General features: G+C 41.5%; 1 protein-coding gene across 9 annotated transcripts in view; it reads left to right on the top strand.

The window, feature by feature from the left end:
- The first annotated feature begins 7395 nt into the window (after positions 1 to 7395).
- The window catches only part of Nectin3 (nectin cell adhesion molecule 3), an 88239-nt gene continuing 77763 nt past the window's right edge, over positions 7396 to 17871 (top strand). For 7 of the 9 annotated variants that reach the window (XR_013113596.1, XR_013113595.1, XM_076943000.1 and 4 more), the window contains exon 1: positions 7396 to 7558. Coding sequence is in view for 5 of the 9 variants with exons in the window: in XM_076943000.1 (XP_076799115.1) it covers positions 7399 to 7558 (160 nt within the window). In the remaining 4 variants the exon portion in view is untranslated. Of the gene's footprint in view, positions 7559 to 7842; positions 8337 to 17871 lie in introns of those variants that run through there. The other 2 variants (XM_034515223.2, XR_013113597.1) reach the window with 2 other exon arrangements.

Raw genomic sequence — 17871 nt, 5'->3', positions numbered from 1 at the left:
CTTGTGTCTGTCTCAGCTGACATCACTCTCTCAATCAGCCCTGTGTCTGTGGAAGTGGCAAGAAACTGCAGCACCCCACCAGAAGTTTTCTTGGTGTGTTTCTCTCTATGAAGTCCCAACAAATGCAGCTCAACTAGACAATGTAAGGTGGACCAGTACATGTGTGTTGTTAGCAAAAAAATTCTTCATCAGGTGTTCTTTCACATGCTCACTTTAGCAGAACATCCTTTCACCTGTGTCTGCTTCAGCTAAATGTTCCTTCAGGAGTCTGCCTTAGTCTTTCGCCTGTGTTCACTTTAGCTAATCATTCTTTCACGTGCTTGCTCCAGCAAAACACCGTCCAAGCGACTTTCCAAAGAACCCTTAAGTTTCTACTTCATAGAATGGCAAGACTATGCACTCATTCTCAAAAACCACAAGCCAACCCAACCCAACAGCCCCAAAAGAAATCTCTGCTATCTTTGGGTTTTATTGCTGTGAAGAGACATCATGATCAGCCAGCTCTTATAAAGGCGAACATTGAATTGGGGCCAGTTTAGAGTATCAGAGGTTCAGTCCATTATCATCATGGCGGGAAGCATGCAGGGAGCCATGGTGCTGGAGAAAGAGCTGAGAGTTCTACAACTTGCTCTGAAGGCAGCCAGAAGGAGACTCTCTTCCGCACTGGGTGGAGCTTGAGCACTGGGAGACTTCAAAGCCTGCCTACAATTGTACACTTCCTCCAACAAGGTCAGACGAATTCCAACAAAGCCACTTCCCATAGGCCAAGCATATTCAAACCACCACATCTGCCAGCCTGAATTCCTTTTAATCTTTGGTCTTATATCCTTTGTTTATCCTCATATATCCTCTACCCTCTAGCAGCACAGAAATGCTTGTGGTTTCCAGAGCATATAGTGACATGTCATGTGTCTGGAACTTCCAACTGTCATTCATTCCTCTGTGTCTTTTTTCTTTTCTTTTTTCTTTCTTTCTTCTTCTTCTTCTTCTTTTTTTTTTTTTTTTTTGCTACCTTTCTCTTATCTTTATGGAAAACTCCTGGCCACACTTTAAGACTGTCCAATGTTGTTTTTACTTTGAACCTTTCCCAGTCTTCTTAAGGTAGAACTTTGCCCTCCTTCTCTGTTCCCTTTACAGTATGCATCTTTAAATGGATTCTGTCACTAGTGTCAGGGCTAGTTCAATTATATCTGTTAGTCCAACCCACTTTGTTATTTAACAACTCAGTCATCTAGCACAGTTCTTCTTTGTGCTTGAATATGTTTCTTTTCAAACTATATTCTTTGGAATGCTGGCATTACTACAGAAGGGTAGGTGTTAGTATTCTGTCTAAACTCCACCTCCCCAGTTACCTGGCAACAGCCAAGTATGCTCCTCCCCACAGTTACCTGGCAACCGCCAGGTAGGTGATCCACTATAAAAGGGGCTGCTTGCCCCCTCCTCTTCCTCTTATTCTCTTACTCTCTTATTCTCTCTCTTACCCTCTTGCCTCTCTGTCCCCTCCCCCACCTTCCTCTCTCTCCATGTGGTCATGGCCGGCCTCTACTTCTCTTCTCTCTTATCTCTTCCATCTTCCTCTCCCCACTTTTGCCCTTTCCCTTGAATAAACCTCCTCCCCCCCTTGGAACCTGGTGGTCTGGAGTGGTCTATTCTACACATCGGTCGGATTTCTTACATCTTTCTTGCAGTAGGAAGGTAAACTGTATTTTACCAGTAGTCAGATGTATGACATGTGCATGCTGTCCCAGTTGGCTTGAGGAGTCCGACTCTTTTCCAAATAATCTATTAATTCCATAATGTCTCATAAGTTCAGTCAACATGTATACATGAATTAAATCACCAAGCCACATAAAATGAAGAGTTTGTATTTGGTTTCTAACATATCTGGATTAAAAAAAAAAAAAAAAAAAAACAATCAAGACCTATGTGTATATTACTATAGTAACAACATCATTTCACTGCTCTCAAGATCACCTCTGCTAAATGTTGTGTTCTGCCAAGGAAATAGAAAATTTTGCTCTTTGACTTGCGGCTTTTATTTACATTTATTGATGGATTAATGTTGGCTCTGTGATATTTTACATAGAGAAAAACAACTTCTATAAGGTAAGATGTAAAGAAATAATCATAGAGAAACTGAGCATCATTCATTCGTGTCTGATGATGGAGGCCCAAACTCTTTACCTGAAAGAGATGCACAGGGGAAAGTGTTGCCAAGTGGTTGGAAGGAGTCTTTAACTCAAGAAGGGGCTGGTGTGGGCAGGGAATGAAATCTCCTAGAGATAGCACTTTATCTGGTGGGAAGGAAGTTATTGCCTTTAAAAGTCCTGGAAACAAAGGGGAATGTTTGGATTACCCAAGCTCAGAAGTTCACAGAAGAGATGCTGAGCTCAGGAACGCTCCTCTGAGGAATGGATGAGAAGAGCTTCTCTGGGGCGGGTAGCTTTGAATGGCTGTAAAGAGTCAGATATGTATAGTGTAAAACTGAAAGTCCCGAAGCAAGTCCTAAAGACAAGAGTGATAGTGTAGAATCATTGGGTGGGGGCGGAGGTGCTGTTGGGAGCATCAAATGGAGAGAAACAAGCCCTGGAATCCAGTGACTTATTGATAGAACTTATCAGGAAGCTAGTGTGTGGACTGCAGAATCGCAGCCTGAGCATTAGGAAACCAGAGAGCAGAATTCTGGGAGTATACAGCAGAGAGACAATAGTTGAAAACCCAGCACCAGAGCTGGCTCAATCAGTAAAGTGCTTGCTGAGCTTACAAGAGGAACTGAGTTTAGATCTCTGCTGGCCTGGCCTATTTGCCAGCCTTGTGGAATTAGCTTCAATCTTGGTCTTGCTCTGGCTCACTCTGCTCTATGGGTGTCCTCAGCGCTGTCTTCTCTTTGTGAATCTTCCTGGTCCTTCCATCTTCTCTTCTCCCCAAGCCCTTTTTTCTTTCTCCCGACCCTGACTGGGATGGGAAGTCCCACTTTATTTTCTCTTTTGCCCAGCTAATTGGCTGCTCAGCTCTTTATTAATGGGGGGGGGGGGGGGGGATGGAAACAATCTTTACATATCTTAGAGATAGGAGATGCCTCAAATAGCATAACAATGCCAATGTCCGGACTGCAACCTGATCTCGCCACAGCAATCAGCATCTGAATACATAGGGCTCAAAACAATCCCTGAACACCTAAGAACCAAACCAGTTTTCCCAGTACAAGAGCTGCAGACACAGAAGGATCTCCAGATCTTCCTGATTAGGAAAGTTTAGCATATTTGATGAGTTCCAGTTTAGTGAGAGGGCCTTTCTCAAAAAAGTAAGTATTGAGGAAGATATCCAATATTGATTCCTGCCTTCACATGCATGTGCACACAGGGACATATGCATCCCCCAAATAACACACACACACACACACACACACACACACTCACACAAAGTATCATTATTGGCAATTAAATCAAAGTCTTAAGCAATTGTCAGAATCGTTTTCTATCTCAAATATGCAACATGATCAATACATGCTATAAAGTCTTGAAAATTTTAATGTACTTCTATTAAATTTTTTTTAACCATTAGATAGGAATTTGTCCATGTTATGCCATGTTGATACAGTGCTTACTTAATCAGCTAATCTGGAGTCTGTATGATTCTCTTCCAAGTGCCTCCATATTAGTAGGGAAAAAATAGGGAGGAACCTGTGTGCCCTTGTAGAACTTTCACTTTCTGGGAAAACAACAGACATTACGTGTTACATGTGTGGAGATGATGAACTTAAGTAGACAGAAAAAGTGAAAGTTGAGCAAACACCTAAGGAAAAGGAGGCGGCACAAAATAATGATCTTTTCAATAAGAAGAACTGCTTTTGATAATGAGGTTGAAACTGGTGAAAGTGGTGAATTGTACTTGTAAATTTGTACCATGCTTGTAGTGATTTGCACAATTATTTTTCAGAATCCTGGCAGTCGAAGTAGCTATCACCTATAGTGTCTACATGGTACCAAAGTTCAAACATTGTATAAACCATAGTTCACCTCGTCCACTAGAAAAAAGGAATGTTTCTTTAATGTGGTTATTGATGATAGGGACAATGGTTGACATATACAGTGTCCAACCTGTTTCACAAAGGACTTGTTTTGTCAAAGGATATTACTAGTCTTAAACTTTTGAATCAACTTAAAATCTCCAGCACGCCACATAATTACTTCACTGTGAATAGAAAGTGTTTTTTAGTTAAGAGTTAATGAACTCTGATAATTGGCAAACAGTCTTTAAAACTAAGCAGGGAATGAGCCCCATCAATGCTTAACCTGAAATAATGAAACTCTCCTTGGCATTAGGCTTGTGTTACTTTTTTTTCAGATGTTTTTCCTAACATGAAAATATGTATTTCCATTTGCAATGGGATCAAAACATTTTCATGAATTAGTTATAATTATTTCTTCAACCATATTCTTAATGGGAATTTATCTGTAAAGCTAGACAACTGAAATTTGTATGAAGCCCAATAATGTTCTCATATTAAAGGTTTAAAGAAATCAATAATTCTTGTCTTTGGGGAAAAAATAAGTTTTACCATGAAAGGGAAAATCTTTTTGTTGTGTGCAGAGTAATAATTTTCATCAGGAAAAGTGGAGCTTAGTAAGGAGAATGTGATCTCAGACTAGACATTTGGAAAGCAGAAAATCATATTGCCTAAGTAAAGTTTTTACTTAAAAAGAAATCCTCAGGGCTCAGTGGTGTCCACAGGAAGGCAAGAAGGAAATTCTGGCAGAAAAAAAAAAAAAAAAAAAAACCAAAAAAACCAACTGCATATGGCAGGCAGGGTTGGCAGAGCACTTAACCTCTGTGCCTAGGTTCCTCCAACTGTCAAGTAGGGATAATAGTAATTACCACCTTCCCTGTCACACGAATATGTGCTTTGACATTTCTGGCTGGAGATGCCATATCAACACAAATTATTATTATTAGCACATAATGCATGTATTCACACAAAACACCAGCATATTGCCCTTTTATTTATTATATCAGGTCTGTAAGTACGTTCTCCATGCTTTCCCTTCGTTCATGTGAGAGAATACATTCATAGCAAGCTACTATCCACTGTTTCCATATATAGAGGATTGTTTAATAAAGCTCCATATCAGCCTTTTGAGATATCCTCAACCTTTTAATTCCTTATTCTTCACGGCAGATTGAACAGTAGCCCCCAAATTAAGCCTTTGGCACCTTTAAAAATGTTAGCTAAATTATTTTTCCTGGAATCTGGAACCATCAGGGGAAGACTGGGGAAATGAAATTGGCTAACAATATTAAAATTTTGGTTAACATTTAACTGAATCGCAGCAACGTGTTAAAGTGCTATCTAAACAGATAATTAGCTGGTAGTTGCAGCAGTGGGCTCTGTCTAAATTTAGCAGTGAAATTAGATTTAGGGAATGTGAAAAGAGGGGAAGAAGTGTTCTCAAGGGAAGCAGTGGTGTCAGCACAGCTGAGGGATGTCACAATAGCTACATTTTGTCAATTATGAGCATCATCCGGGGGATCTCTCCAGCAATGCAGGGCAGGGTTTATTCCTAAGTGCATCTTCTGGATAGGTGGATAGGCGATAGAAAGCAGGGATTGCAGGAAGACTGGGGCAGGCAGATGGAGGGAGAAAGAAGGGGAAGGGGGTGGAAGTAATGAATAGAAGTAGCCCCAGTGCTGGGAGCAAGATAAAAAAGAAGAGTCTGGCTAGGATGCCATGGAGGTGAGTAAAACATCATAAATCAGTGTGTTAAGATAAGGAGATCCCGGTGATTGAGTCTTGAGCACAGCGTTGTTTTGGGCACCAGGCAAGCTTTACTTTAGCTGCCACAGGCTGTTCTCTGGGTGGCCGATGTTGTTCTTATTGGAGCACATCTTTAGCTATCTGGTGGAGATGGTAGGACCAACATAAGATTAATGGTGTCCGGCCTTAGGATGGTGTCCTCCGCTTCCACCGTCCCCGCAGATAGACCAAACTATTCATCCATCTCCTTCCCCCTACAGTAACTGGGGCTTCAAGGTCAAGCCACTCTGGCTGTGCGTGGCGAGTAGATGAGGAGGGCAGGGCAGACAAGCTTTTGGGGGTTGAGGGAAGGTTATGGTGAATCACAGACGCTCCTCTTAAGGGTAAATGTTTAATACTTCCCGAGGTCACTTTTCTGAGAATAACTCAAGGGAAACACAAGCGAGAAATAAAATTTACACGTGCGAACATGCGAACGATCAAAGAGAAAACAAGACCACACTCGAAGCCCTCGCATGGGAGAAATCCATGGCCTCCTGTTGCCGGTCGCCGGGCACAGAAAGTGGACAACCGGGCAGCCCAAGAGAAGCAAGAGCTAGAGAGCAAACCTTCCGGGGTCCCCTCCTGTCCTCCGGCAGCTCCGCTGACCCTTTCAACAAGCATCCCTTCCCAAGGAAGAAAAAAAAAAAAAAAAAAAAAAAAAAAAAAAAAAAAGGCAAAACGCTTGGGCCAACGCGGGGCCGGGACAGAGGAGAGCCAGGATGCCCCTGGGGAGGAGTGGAGAGGAGACTCTCTCCTTTCAGTCCCTACGCCAGGGAGAGGAAGGAGAAGGCTGGTCCAGCCCGGAGGCACTCAGCTTCCCAAATTAGGCACCTCCCTCTCCGACCAGCGGAGAGCTGGTGCCCGCTTCTCGCCTTCCCCGAGCCCCCTCCCCCTCTGGTTGTCCCCAGTCCCGCTGGGAAACGGCGCCACTCGGGAGGAGAGAAAGGAAGGACTGGGAGTCCCGCAGCCCTCCGCCTCCGAGCGCCTCAGTGTGCCCCGGCGGCCCCTGCCCCGCGAGGGGCGGAGTGGGCGAGACCATCTCAAGCGCTGGCGAGGGGGGGAAACGAGGCGGGGCCGAGGGGCGGGGCGCCTTTTCCTGGTCCAGATTGCTTAGCCTCGGGAGAAGCCCGGTTTTCCAAGTGGATGAAGTTCTTTTTTTTTTTTTTTTAAAGTGGGCGGAGCGTGTGGGGAGAGAGGGTGGGAGGAGACTCGGCGGGCGGCCAGGCGTCCAGGCAGCCGGGCGGCGGGGAGGAGGGCGGGCTCGTCCCGGTAGTGAGGGTCGGCGGCTCCCCCTCCCGCAGGGCGGGGTGGTGCGTTCCGAGTTCCCAGGAGTTCGCGGCGGGCGGGGACCGCGGGGAGGGGAGTGGCGGCGGCGGCGGCGGCGGGCGGCTCCCGCTTCAGCCTCGGCAGTGGCGTCGGCGACGGCGGAGTCGAGGCAGCCGCGAGCGCTCGGCCGAGTGGCGGCGGGCGGCGACGGCGCAGGAGCCGGGGGTTGAGGACACGCGCGCTGGCCCTTCCGCGCCGCGGCCGCCGCCGCCGCCGCCACCCAGAGCCTGAGGCGCCGGGGCGCGGGCGAGCGGGTGGGCCGGGGCAAGGCGGGCATGGCGCGGACCCCGGGCCCGGCCCCGTTGTGTCCAGGAGGCGGCAAAGCACAACTTTCCTCGGCGTCTCCTCCCGCGGCCGGACTGCTGCTGCCGGCCCCGACGCCGCCGCCGCTGCTGCTGCTGCTCATTCCCCTGCTTCTCTTCTCCCGGCTCTGTGGTAGGTGAAGCGGGCGAGCGAGGGGCAGAGCGGGGCGGGCGCGGGCGGCTCGTCCGGGCGGCTCGGCTCGGCTCGGCTAGGCGAGGCGGTTGTGCCGGGCGGTTGGCTGCGCGAGCGGCCGCCGCGGACTTTGCCTGGAAACTTTTCGCCGCGCCCCGGGCGAGGCCCGGGAAGGGCAGGGAGAGCGAACAGGGCGCCGACCGCTGGCTTCCCGCCCCCGAGGCCGCGCGGGTCGTCGCGCTGGGCCCCCAGGGCTGGCGGTGGAGCTCGGTGCGCGGAGCTCCGCGTGCCCCGGGAACCGTTACTTCCGAGCTGATGCGCCGAAGCGGAGAGCGCGGACTTGTGGGCTGAGGTTGGGATGCCGGGATGCATGTTGCCGCCTCCTCCTTTCTCCCCGATGAAACTTGAGCTGCAAGTCCGGAAACCCTGTGGACACTAGCCCGGCGCTCTGAAGCCTTCGGGTCCACGCCTCCTGGCCTCCCGGAGAAGGCACCATCTTAAAAACCCACCCTGCGCCAGCATCCCCTTCCAGCCCGATTTGTGCCCTGGCAACCTTTGGATCTTGGGGTTGATCCCAGGTGGTACCCGCACGCCGCCTTCCAGTTGTTGGACGTCCTTCAGGCGGCCCCTGATTTTAGAAGAAAACCTTTTTTCTAGGGGACTCAGGATTTACCTTTTGAATACATATTGCATCTACTGTCCCCTGGCTGTTGAAACAAGTAGCCCCGGGTTTCTCCGGTGTGCCTCTTTTATTCCAGATTTAAGAGCTAATCCCTTTGTAAGTTCTGTTTCCCGAATCTGAGACTAGTTTAGAGACCTACTTTTTAAAGGAAGATGTAAAAAAAAATGATACATTTACTTTTCATGCCAGAGAAGTGGAGGTGATAATCAGTGGACGGCATTGATTTGGTAAAATAAAGCTACCAGTCTTAGGAGATTGAATGTCTGGGTAATATCAAAATGCCGCAAGGTGTTGTTCATTTAAAGATTGCTGATGGGAAAGATGGAGGAATAAAACTTAGATTGTTCAGACACTGGTTCTCAGTGCATATGAAATCTTAAAGCTGATGGATGTTCTACCAGTATTTATTATAAAGGAGAGATGGGTACAAATTTCCTTAGTGATATGAGGCAGAAGAAAGAAAATCTGCTACTGGTAGGTGAGTCAGGGTAGTTGGTTCAGAGGGAGAAGAAAATGTTGAGATTGAGTGCCACTTACAGACTGAGGATTTTAGTACATTTTCAGATCTGTAAGTCAAGTTTTTGATTTACATGGAGTGCTTTGTGATAAACGATATGCTATCTAGTCCAGTTTCCATGTCTCCACTCTTCAAATGTTTGGTCCAGAGACAACAGTTTTTAGCCCTTTAAGTTTTAGCGCCCCCTCCCCCCCCCCTTTAAGGTAATATTAAATTCTAGATTGAATTTGTATGCTGTTCTTAAGAGCCATTAATGAGGCTCGAGGATGGTCCTTGTGATTTCAGTTCCAGGATACTTGGAAGTGGGGGGGGGGGGGGTGATACACGCATTTTACGGTGGTGACTTAGTTTGTGGTAAGTACTGAAGGAGTGTTTGTAGGGCTGGAGGGCTTTTTGTGTAGACAAAACCCAACAGGAGACTGAAGTGATGCAAAAGTTGATATGTCAGCGAGTTGTTGATTACTTCTGGGAGCAGACATTAGTTTTTACATAGAAGAAAATACATTTTGAGGAGATTCTTTATAGTGCTCTAGGGGAGAAGGATGATCAGTTATTTTAGAGCCCAATAAACCAAGCAGTGTGGGGAAGCACACAGATGTAGAGGAGATCTGTGTGGGAGGCTTTAGAGTCAACTCTACTTGCTGTCGTACATACAGATAGTAGCCATGCCCCAATGTCCTCACTCATTTAAAGGGCTGCCTTTTTGGGTTTGTGTTAAAACACCCTAATTTGCAAGTGCCTATGACACTTTTTTTTTATCAGCCTCTATTTTAGAAAGCAGTCTTTGAATAGGACACAGTTGTCTTGACTTAGTAAGCATAGAAACAGAATTTTCATGTCAGTTTTTTTTATTACCCTTGCCAACAACCTGTTGCTATATGAATGATAGTAATATTACTGTTGCACAGTACTAACACGACTCATGCCTACTGTTTGCCTACTGTTTGACTCAGTTTGAATGACTGAGTGGACTCAGTTATAGAGTTGTGTTTTAGACTTTAAAAAGATGACCCTACCTGATTGTTAATCAGAATGTACTTTTATCATTTGCAGCTTTAAATTTCTTTTGATAAGTTGTCTAAGTTTAGCCTTGCATTAGTTGTTGTGGTTAACATCATCATGTTAGAGTGTAAAAATATCCCTCATTATTGGTAGACCTTATATTTTGAAAAAAAAATATGTGTAAATGTTGTAGTTAGTACGTGTTTGGGGTCTGTGCACTGTCTCATTTGAACAGCTAAACTTTTCTCCTGTGGGCTGGGGACAGGGTCTCACTGTGTAGTTGACATTGGCTTGAAATTCCTGATCCACCTGTTACCCTCTTAAATTCTGGGATTATGTAAGTATGCAACCATATTTATGCTTTGAGAGCTGAAGTTTTTAAATGAGGGCTTCAGCGGTGGAGAAATTGCCAGTGCTTTAAAGTCTTAAGACATTTCTAGTTATAAGGCCTAAGGGACCAAGTTTCTGTGACATCTGCCTCAAACCTAATTTCTTTAAGTCTGAAATTCCATATTCCTTTGTGATCATAATTATCAATTGATAGATTGTTGTATGTGGCTCACTCTTCCTACATTTTTCCCCGGAGGTTGAGAACATTGTTTCAGCAGGAATGTGACACTGAAGAGTAGAAGGTGAAATTTTGCCCCTTCTAGGGCCATTTGTCTCTGGGATTCTGTCACCATGACTTTGCCTTTTGACCAAGGTTTTGTCTTAGGACAGATATTTAGAAGGTGGTGGCAAATAAGCCACCAGATACTAGCAAATCTTTAACAACACTTTGCATGTTTTTAGGGACTTTCTAAGCACTTGGGAATGCATAGTTGGCAGTGTGTGGCCCTCGCCATGCTTGCAGTGTTCCCGTAGACAGAAAAGGGGAGATCGCAGGAGAGCTTAGTGTTTCTGTAGAGATGTGTATGAGATCCTCGGGTTTCCAAGTGAGTCTGGTCTAAAGGAGACAGGAGAACATTAGGTAAACAGACCTCGATGAGGGCAAAACTCATTTTGTTATTGTATGTATGTGTGGATGTGTGTATATTTCTCTAGGGATGGAATCCAGTGAATTACATATTCTAAGTATGTTTATAACCAAACTACATCCTGACTCTTAAAAATCACTTTTAAAATCAACTGAGTCAGATCTTGTTGAAATGAGACAGTTTAGTGATATTGTATCAGTCTATTTCTCCTTCACATTGCCTTTGCTCACACTCTCTCTGAAATTTAGGATATAGTCACTAAAAAGTCAATCTGATTCTGAATGAAGACTGCCACTTATTAAAAATCAATTATTGGCAGGTTACATATAGTGTCTTACTAGTAGGGTTCTTAGGATATTAGAAGAAAGAATTAACTAAAACAGAGTACATGGGTATGGTAGTTCATGCATGCTAGTTTTTATTACATTGTGTATTATAAATTGTCAGTCCTGGATTAGGTAACTTTAAATCTCAAATAGAGTTTTCTAATTAATTGATACTTTGCATGTTTTGACTGTATAACATAATCAGAAGTATTAGATATGCTTTATATAAATAAAGAGGTAGCTGTTTCAGAAAACTTGAATATAGTCAAATTAAATGTGTATTAGTGTGGAAACTACTTGAATTCTCCCTTAGCCATGTTGAATGTGTTTTAAGATTTGGCAAATTTCCATAGGGTCACTTAGAAAATTAGCGATTATGTTGAACATGTGGGGTGGAGAAGGGAAGGGAGACACAATTTGAACACCACTGTGTATCTATAAAATCAGGTTAGGGTCTGTATGCGTTATTGGAATGGCAACAAAATTTAAAAGCAAATAAAATAAAACCTTGCTTCTCTCTACAGCATCAGAAAGGCACAGCATATGCGTGTGCTTTTATAATGTTTATTTATTGGTACACCTGATTCATGCCAGCCTTGTTTATGTCATTAAGAGTCTTAATTTGAAATGCTTGGGATCGGGTATGTTTGAGATTTCAAATAAAAAAATGTTAGAATTTTTTATTTTTTGTGAAAATGATTTGCTTGCTTGCTATGAATCTCACATGTGTCGGTACTCATGGAGATAAGAAGAGGAGATCAGATGCTCTGGGACTGGAGATGAGAATTGTTGTGAACTGTCATGTGGGTGCTGTGAACTGAACTTGGATCCCCCACAGGAGCAACAGATGCCCTTTACTGATGAGCCATGTCTCTTGCACTGAGACTTGAGTATTGGGATATACATATAGGTGATATGGATAGATATCATGAGGATAGGACTGATCTAAATTGTTTCAAGTTTCTTATATTCCTTACACACATAACTTTAAGGTAATCTCATATAATGTTTTTAGTAACTTTGTGCATGGTATAGTATTTTCTACTTGTAGCATTAAGTGCAAAAGTTTTTATTTGGGAGCATTTTGAATTTCAGCTTTTGAGATAATGTTCAACCTACTCACATATTTACATATGCATTCATATATATATATATATATATATTAGTAGCTTACAGATTTTAATAATGCATCTTACATCTGTATAGTTGAAGAAATAAAACTTTCTTTTTTTAAAAAAAAGAAAGATTTATTTTATGTATGTAAGTACACTGTAACTGTCTTCAGACACTCCAGAAGAGGGCATCTGATCCTATTACAGATGGTTGTGAGTCACCATGTGGTTGCTGGGAATTGAACTCAGGACCTCTGGAAGAATAGTCAATGCTCTTAAACCATTGAGCCATCTCTCCAGCCTGAAATAAAACTTTCTAGTTATTGCTAGTCATTAAAAACTAATTGAAGAGAAGCTACTTACAATAGTCTTATTAAAAACATAATTTTAACTGGGCAGTGGTGGTGGCGCACGCCTTTAATCCCAGCACATGGGAGGCAGAGGCAGGCGGATTTCTGAATTCAAGTCCAGCCTGGTCTACAGAGTGAGTTCCAGGACAGCCAGGGCTATACAGAGAAACCTTGTCTCAAACAAACAAACAACCCCCCCAATTTTGACATTCTGTAATTTACATATTAAAAGTAATAAGTGTATATATTTATATATTATCATGTTAACTGTTTTCATAAAAATTGACAGTAAGCTATATGAATTTCAAACTATAAGACATTTAATTAATAATTACTATTAGTGTGTAAATTGGAGTAAGATAATCCTTAAAATATTTTTAATATTTTAAATATTTTTAATATTTTAAATATTTTAAATATTCCGTATGCCAAGTATTCAGAGTATCCACACACCATTCATTTGTCATACTTTTGGCATTTACATATATTTTTGCTTAAAATTGCCCTTTAGTTCTTCAACACATATAATGTGAATTTATTAAGCTCATGATGTTACTTTTGAAAAATTACTTATTTTTAAAAATTTGTGTGTAAAACACCAAGACTCACTATGTAGATCTGTCTAGCTTGGAACCCACTATGTAGACCAGGTTGGCCTCGAACTCAAGAGTTCCAGTATATCTCTACCCTCCAAGGACGGGGATTAAAAGCATTTGTCACCACGCCCAGCTTATGTAATTTTTCATGTGTGTGCATGTCCACATGTGTGTAGGTGCATGTATGTGGGTGTGTACATGGAGGCCAGAGGTAGAGATTGACAGTCTTTGTCTAGTCTCTACATTATTCATTGAGGCAAGGCCCCTCAGTTGAACCCAGAGATGGAAGAAAGGGCTAGTCTGGCTAGCCTGGAGATTCCCTTGCCTGTTTCTCCCAATGTTGCAATTACAACCTCCCAGCATTTATGTGGGTTCTGGGAATCTGAACCCCAGTACTCTTTCTTACTTTCGTGGAAAGCACTTTAATGACCGAGCCTTCTCCCTTCCTTGTACAATTTTTATTATTTTTTAGTAGAGTCTGACAGTTCATTTAGGTTTGTTGAAAACATTTTTAAGGGTGGACTTGAGGTTTTTTTCCCCCAAACGGCTCTCTTACAGGCCATCAACTTAAAATTTCAGTGAGGATTGCCTCATGTTTGTCTTGATAGTTCTCTACTGCATATTTTAGGGTTACCTTAGAAAGGATAATTTATGCTTGTGCTATAGATTTCGCACGCTTACTTTAAACGACTTTAGGCTTATTTTCTTGTACTAATTGTGTAAGTAGGGAAGAGAAGTGCTTGTGTATTGTGTGTTGGAGAGCCTGGAGTGCCGAGGTGTTTGAGAGACACCTTTAGAATCCCCCAGATAATTCTACTTGTTGCAACCTTTTAATTTACAGCCTGACCAGGTAAGCAGACTCTGAAAGAGACACACTGCACCATCTTCTTCACCTTTCTGTATTTGCATGTGCTCTTTATGGGGTTGGGTGGGGGGCAACTTAACTTTCCTTCAAGAATTTAGCAACAAAGTCAAGTTTAGTCTTAATTGCATATGCGTACAATACATTGTATTAGGACCTACATAATTTTGTTTTCCTAAAGTTATATTTAAAGGTTTAAAAAGTAAACATGACATGAGATAATCAAATACCATTTAGCATATAATTGATATTCAAATTGTAGATATTTATTTTTATGTTACAGTTTTTGAAGTCTTGTTGGCATTTTACACTTACAGATGGATTCAATTTGGATAAACTACACTGATTGCGCTTAGTAGTGAGATGTATTGTAGCTGATGGCTACCACTTCAGACACTGAAGCAGTAAACTAAAAATTGTCTCTGAAGTACATTATCCGTTTTGGATCTAAAATTGTTCTACCAACTTAGACCCTAAAGTACTTGCTGTAAGAATGGCTTTCCTCATTAAGACGTCCCTAACAAGTCCTTATATACAGTGAGAATGTAAATTCATTTTCCTGTGGTTTTTTTTTCAGAGTAGTGTTGGTAGGAGTTTTTCATGGAACGTTTGTCTTAGGAAAAAAAATACCATGATTAATATATTTGGGAATTGGAAAAGGTCTATACTATATAAATTAATACCTTTCACAAAAAAGTTCACAGTGTGCATTAGGGTCTTAGTGGTCTAGGAACTTGCTTCATGAAGCAATCTATTTTAACTGTTCTTTTTATGAAATGCTTATGTTGTACTATACTAAATATGTTAAGGGAGATATGAACTGTTGAGATGTGTTTTAAATTTGAGGTGCAAACTAGCGAAGATTGATAGGTCTGGCTTTGTTACCTGCAGTACTTTGCTGTTGTGGTTTGTTTTCTTTTATCTGTTGGTTTCTCATTGCTATACCCATTTCGAATTTGAAGATGTTCAAAATTGCCCTTTTGGAGGAATGTAAATTTTCTTCAGTGGTATTGGAAAGTCACCAATGCATTGTGTAAGTAGTGTGGGTGTAGTTTAAACAGCTTCCAGTGGGGCATATCTTTATGATGTGCACGAAGTGGGTAAACTTAGGATTGGTAGTATGCTATCTTATAATGCAAATATTCCAGAGCTGCTGTTGGTGAAGACATGAAAGTACCAAGTAAAAAACCTAAAAATAGGTTGTGCCTACGTAGAGCTAGCCCTTCAAGTCAGTAACTGAGAACATTACAATTAAGAATTGAGCTGCACTCTTGAGAGAACAAAAGTCTAATGAGTGAGCACTGGAAAAGTGGGACAAGATTAGCTTTAAACAAATTATCCTGTGAATTGGGCATGATAGAAATGATTGTCTTTACAAAATATTTTGGACCATTGTTTTTGAAGACTTAGAATAAAATTTCTTAAGTATAGCTACACTGAGTTAGGTTAAAATTAATTTTCTAATGGTTAAATTTATTTCATAATGGTCTTGTCATTGTGGATTCAATTTGATTTAAATTAGATAATTGTTTATGGTTCTAAGTTCAACTTAATGCTGAGGCAGTCGGTAAAATGATTTTTAACTGGTTTAGAAATTGGTTAGGTCCTTTACTTAGATGCCTTTTACTTAATTGTTTTTGAAGAGATTGACTCAGTCGGGTGGGTAATGTACACAGAGAACACTTGAACCTTGGTTTAAGTGTGCAAGTCTACATCAGCAGCATATTCACACTGACTTGGAAGTGTGCTTATGTTAATAGCTGACACAGCTACTCTGAATTCTTGCATTCTTGTAAAACTTGAAAGAGATAAACAAAAAGTAGGACAAGACTCTAAAAACATGCCAGTAATACATTCGTATTGAATATTGATTTTTTTAATATTAGCTTCTTCATTCACAAGCAACATTTAAACAGAATAAAATTTAACATAAAATATCAATAAAGAGTTTCAGTTTTCTTTTGTTTATTTTATATTAGTGTAGTGTCAAGGTTCTCTTTTTTTAAGTTGCTGTAGACCCTATACCTGACTGGTTTTGAAATGAAAAAAGAAGGTATATAAAGCCTAGGGTTGGCAATAATAATGAACACATATGTCTTAGAAAAATATGGCTGCCTGGCTAAAGTATGGTATTTTATTTCTTTATCTAAGAAGATAGTTCAAAAGTAAAAATAGATTATTTTCATAGTTTTAGTGAGAAAACCTTTTCAATTTAAGACTGGAAGTAATTATGGTGCCTATTTTGAAGCCATGCATTGTTTATTAACTATTTGTTTATATATAAACACACTTAAATACACGGATAATATTTATGTGTGTGTGTGTATATGTATATATGTTCTGAATTTTTTTTTTTTTTTATAACATTCCACAAGCCTCTTGTCCTCCAAAGCTTTAATGTTGATGTGTTTTAAGATCAAGGTTTTCTCTGAGGATACTTGTGCTGCTTTGCTGCCCTCTACAGTCGTCTGGAATAGTGCCTCTGTATTTATAGCTGCCTTTTCTATCAGATGGTTAGAGTACTTGATGATTTGTGAAGTTTAAGTGTAAAGAGTGGATTGAATAATATTTATAGTTTAAATATAAAAAGGTTTAGTTAATTATAACACTTGATCTTGCTATACAGAAATTAAAGGACTTAGAAATTGGATCTGGAGAGAGCTACTGGTCATTAACTATCAATCAGACCATGATACTAGAGTATGCGCCACGGTACTTTCAGGAATGATGATCAAGAAGGCCTAAAAGAGACACAAGTAGAGTTCAGCTGAGTAAATTTGTTATTTCAAATAGGAAGGAGACTTCTCCATCTTTTATTAAACAAAGAACATCCCTTTGGAATACTGGACCTTAAACATGTACAGTTTACAGGTACAGCTGCTTACAGGGCTAAGACAGGAGGATTTCAGTCGAAAGTTCAAGAACATGAGCCTAGGAGTACAGTGAGACCTTGTCTTAAAGTGAAGAGTAACAAGATTTGAGCATAGAGTTCTGGTAGAGTATAAGTTTATCTTGCATGGGATCCTGTTTTTTGTCTCCAGTACATGAAAGTAAATGAAAATTGTTTGTAGGTTTATAGGAAGAATATCTTTTACTACTGATGGAGAAAGACTTGAGGAGGAATTAACATTTTTGGGTGAATTGTGAACGAAACATTTACATTTACAATTATGAGAGAATGTAATGAAATAGAAGACAGTGTGTTGAAAAGACCACCAGGGTAAGGATTTTAGGAGGAATTACTATTTCTATGACATTCAAATAGGAACTTTGTGGAGGCAAGTATTTTTCTTAGCTAAGATTTTAGACTGGCTAAGAGGAGCTGTGGTGGTTTGAATGAGAAATGTCCCCTGTGGGCTTATGTATTTGAACACATGGTCTTCAATAGATGTTATGTGGGGAGTTATGGCAGTGTTGGGAGTTGGGGCCTTCCTGGAGGAAATGTCAGTTCCTCTCCCTCTCTCCACTTTCTGTGTAGATGGGAATGGCCACGTGCAGTTCCTATGCTTGCTTCTATGCCGTTCCTTCCCTGCTATTATAGACTTTCCTCTGGAGCCAGTGCCCAAATAAACCAGTTTCTTAAGTTGCTTTTTAACAGCAAAAGAAGGGTGCCTACTAAAAGAAAATGAAGCATTGCTGTGAAGAACCTGGGCACGTTGGTTTTTGAAGGAACATGGAGAGCTTTGGAAGTTTGGATTAGCAAAGCTGAATGCTGTAAACAGAGCTCAACAAGGCATTGTTATAGGAACCCTCAAGACAGTAGTTCTGGGAGTAATGTGTACAGGGGAGACCTGGATTGTGAAGTTTCAGAGGTAGAATAAAGAGGTAGCAGTTGGACCACAGGCCGTTTATTGTGATACTTTGTCAAATAATCTGATTGGATTATGTC

This window comes from Arvicanthis niloticus, chromosome 12 (genome assembly GCF_011762505.2).
Source record: "Arvicanthis niloticus isolate mArvNil1 chromosome 12, mArvNil1.pat.X, whole genome shotgun sequence".
NCBI lineage: Eukaryota > Metazoa > Chordata > Mammalia > Rodentia > Muridae > Arvicanthis > Arvicanthis niloticus.
The sequence above is the reverse complement of the archived record's forward strand: the minus strand, read 5'-3'. Positions and strand labels throughout refer to the sequence as shown.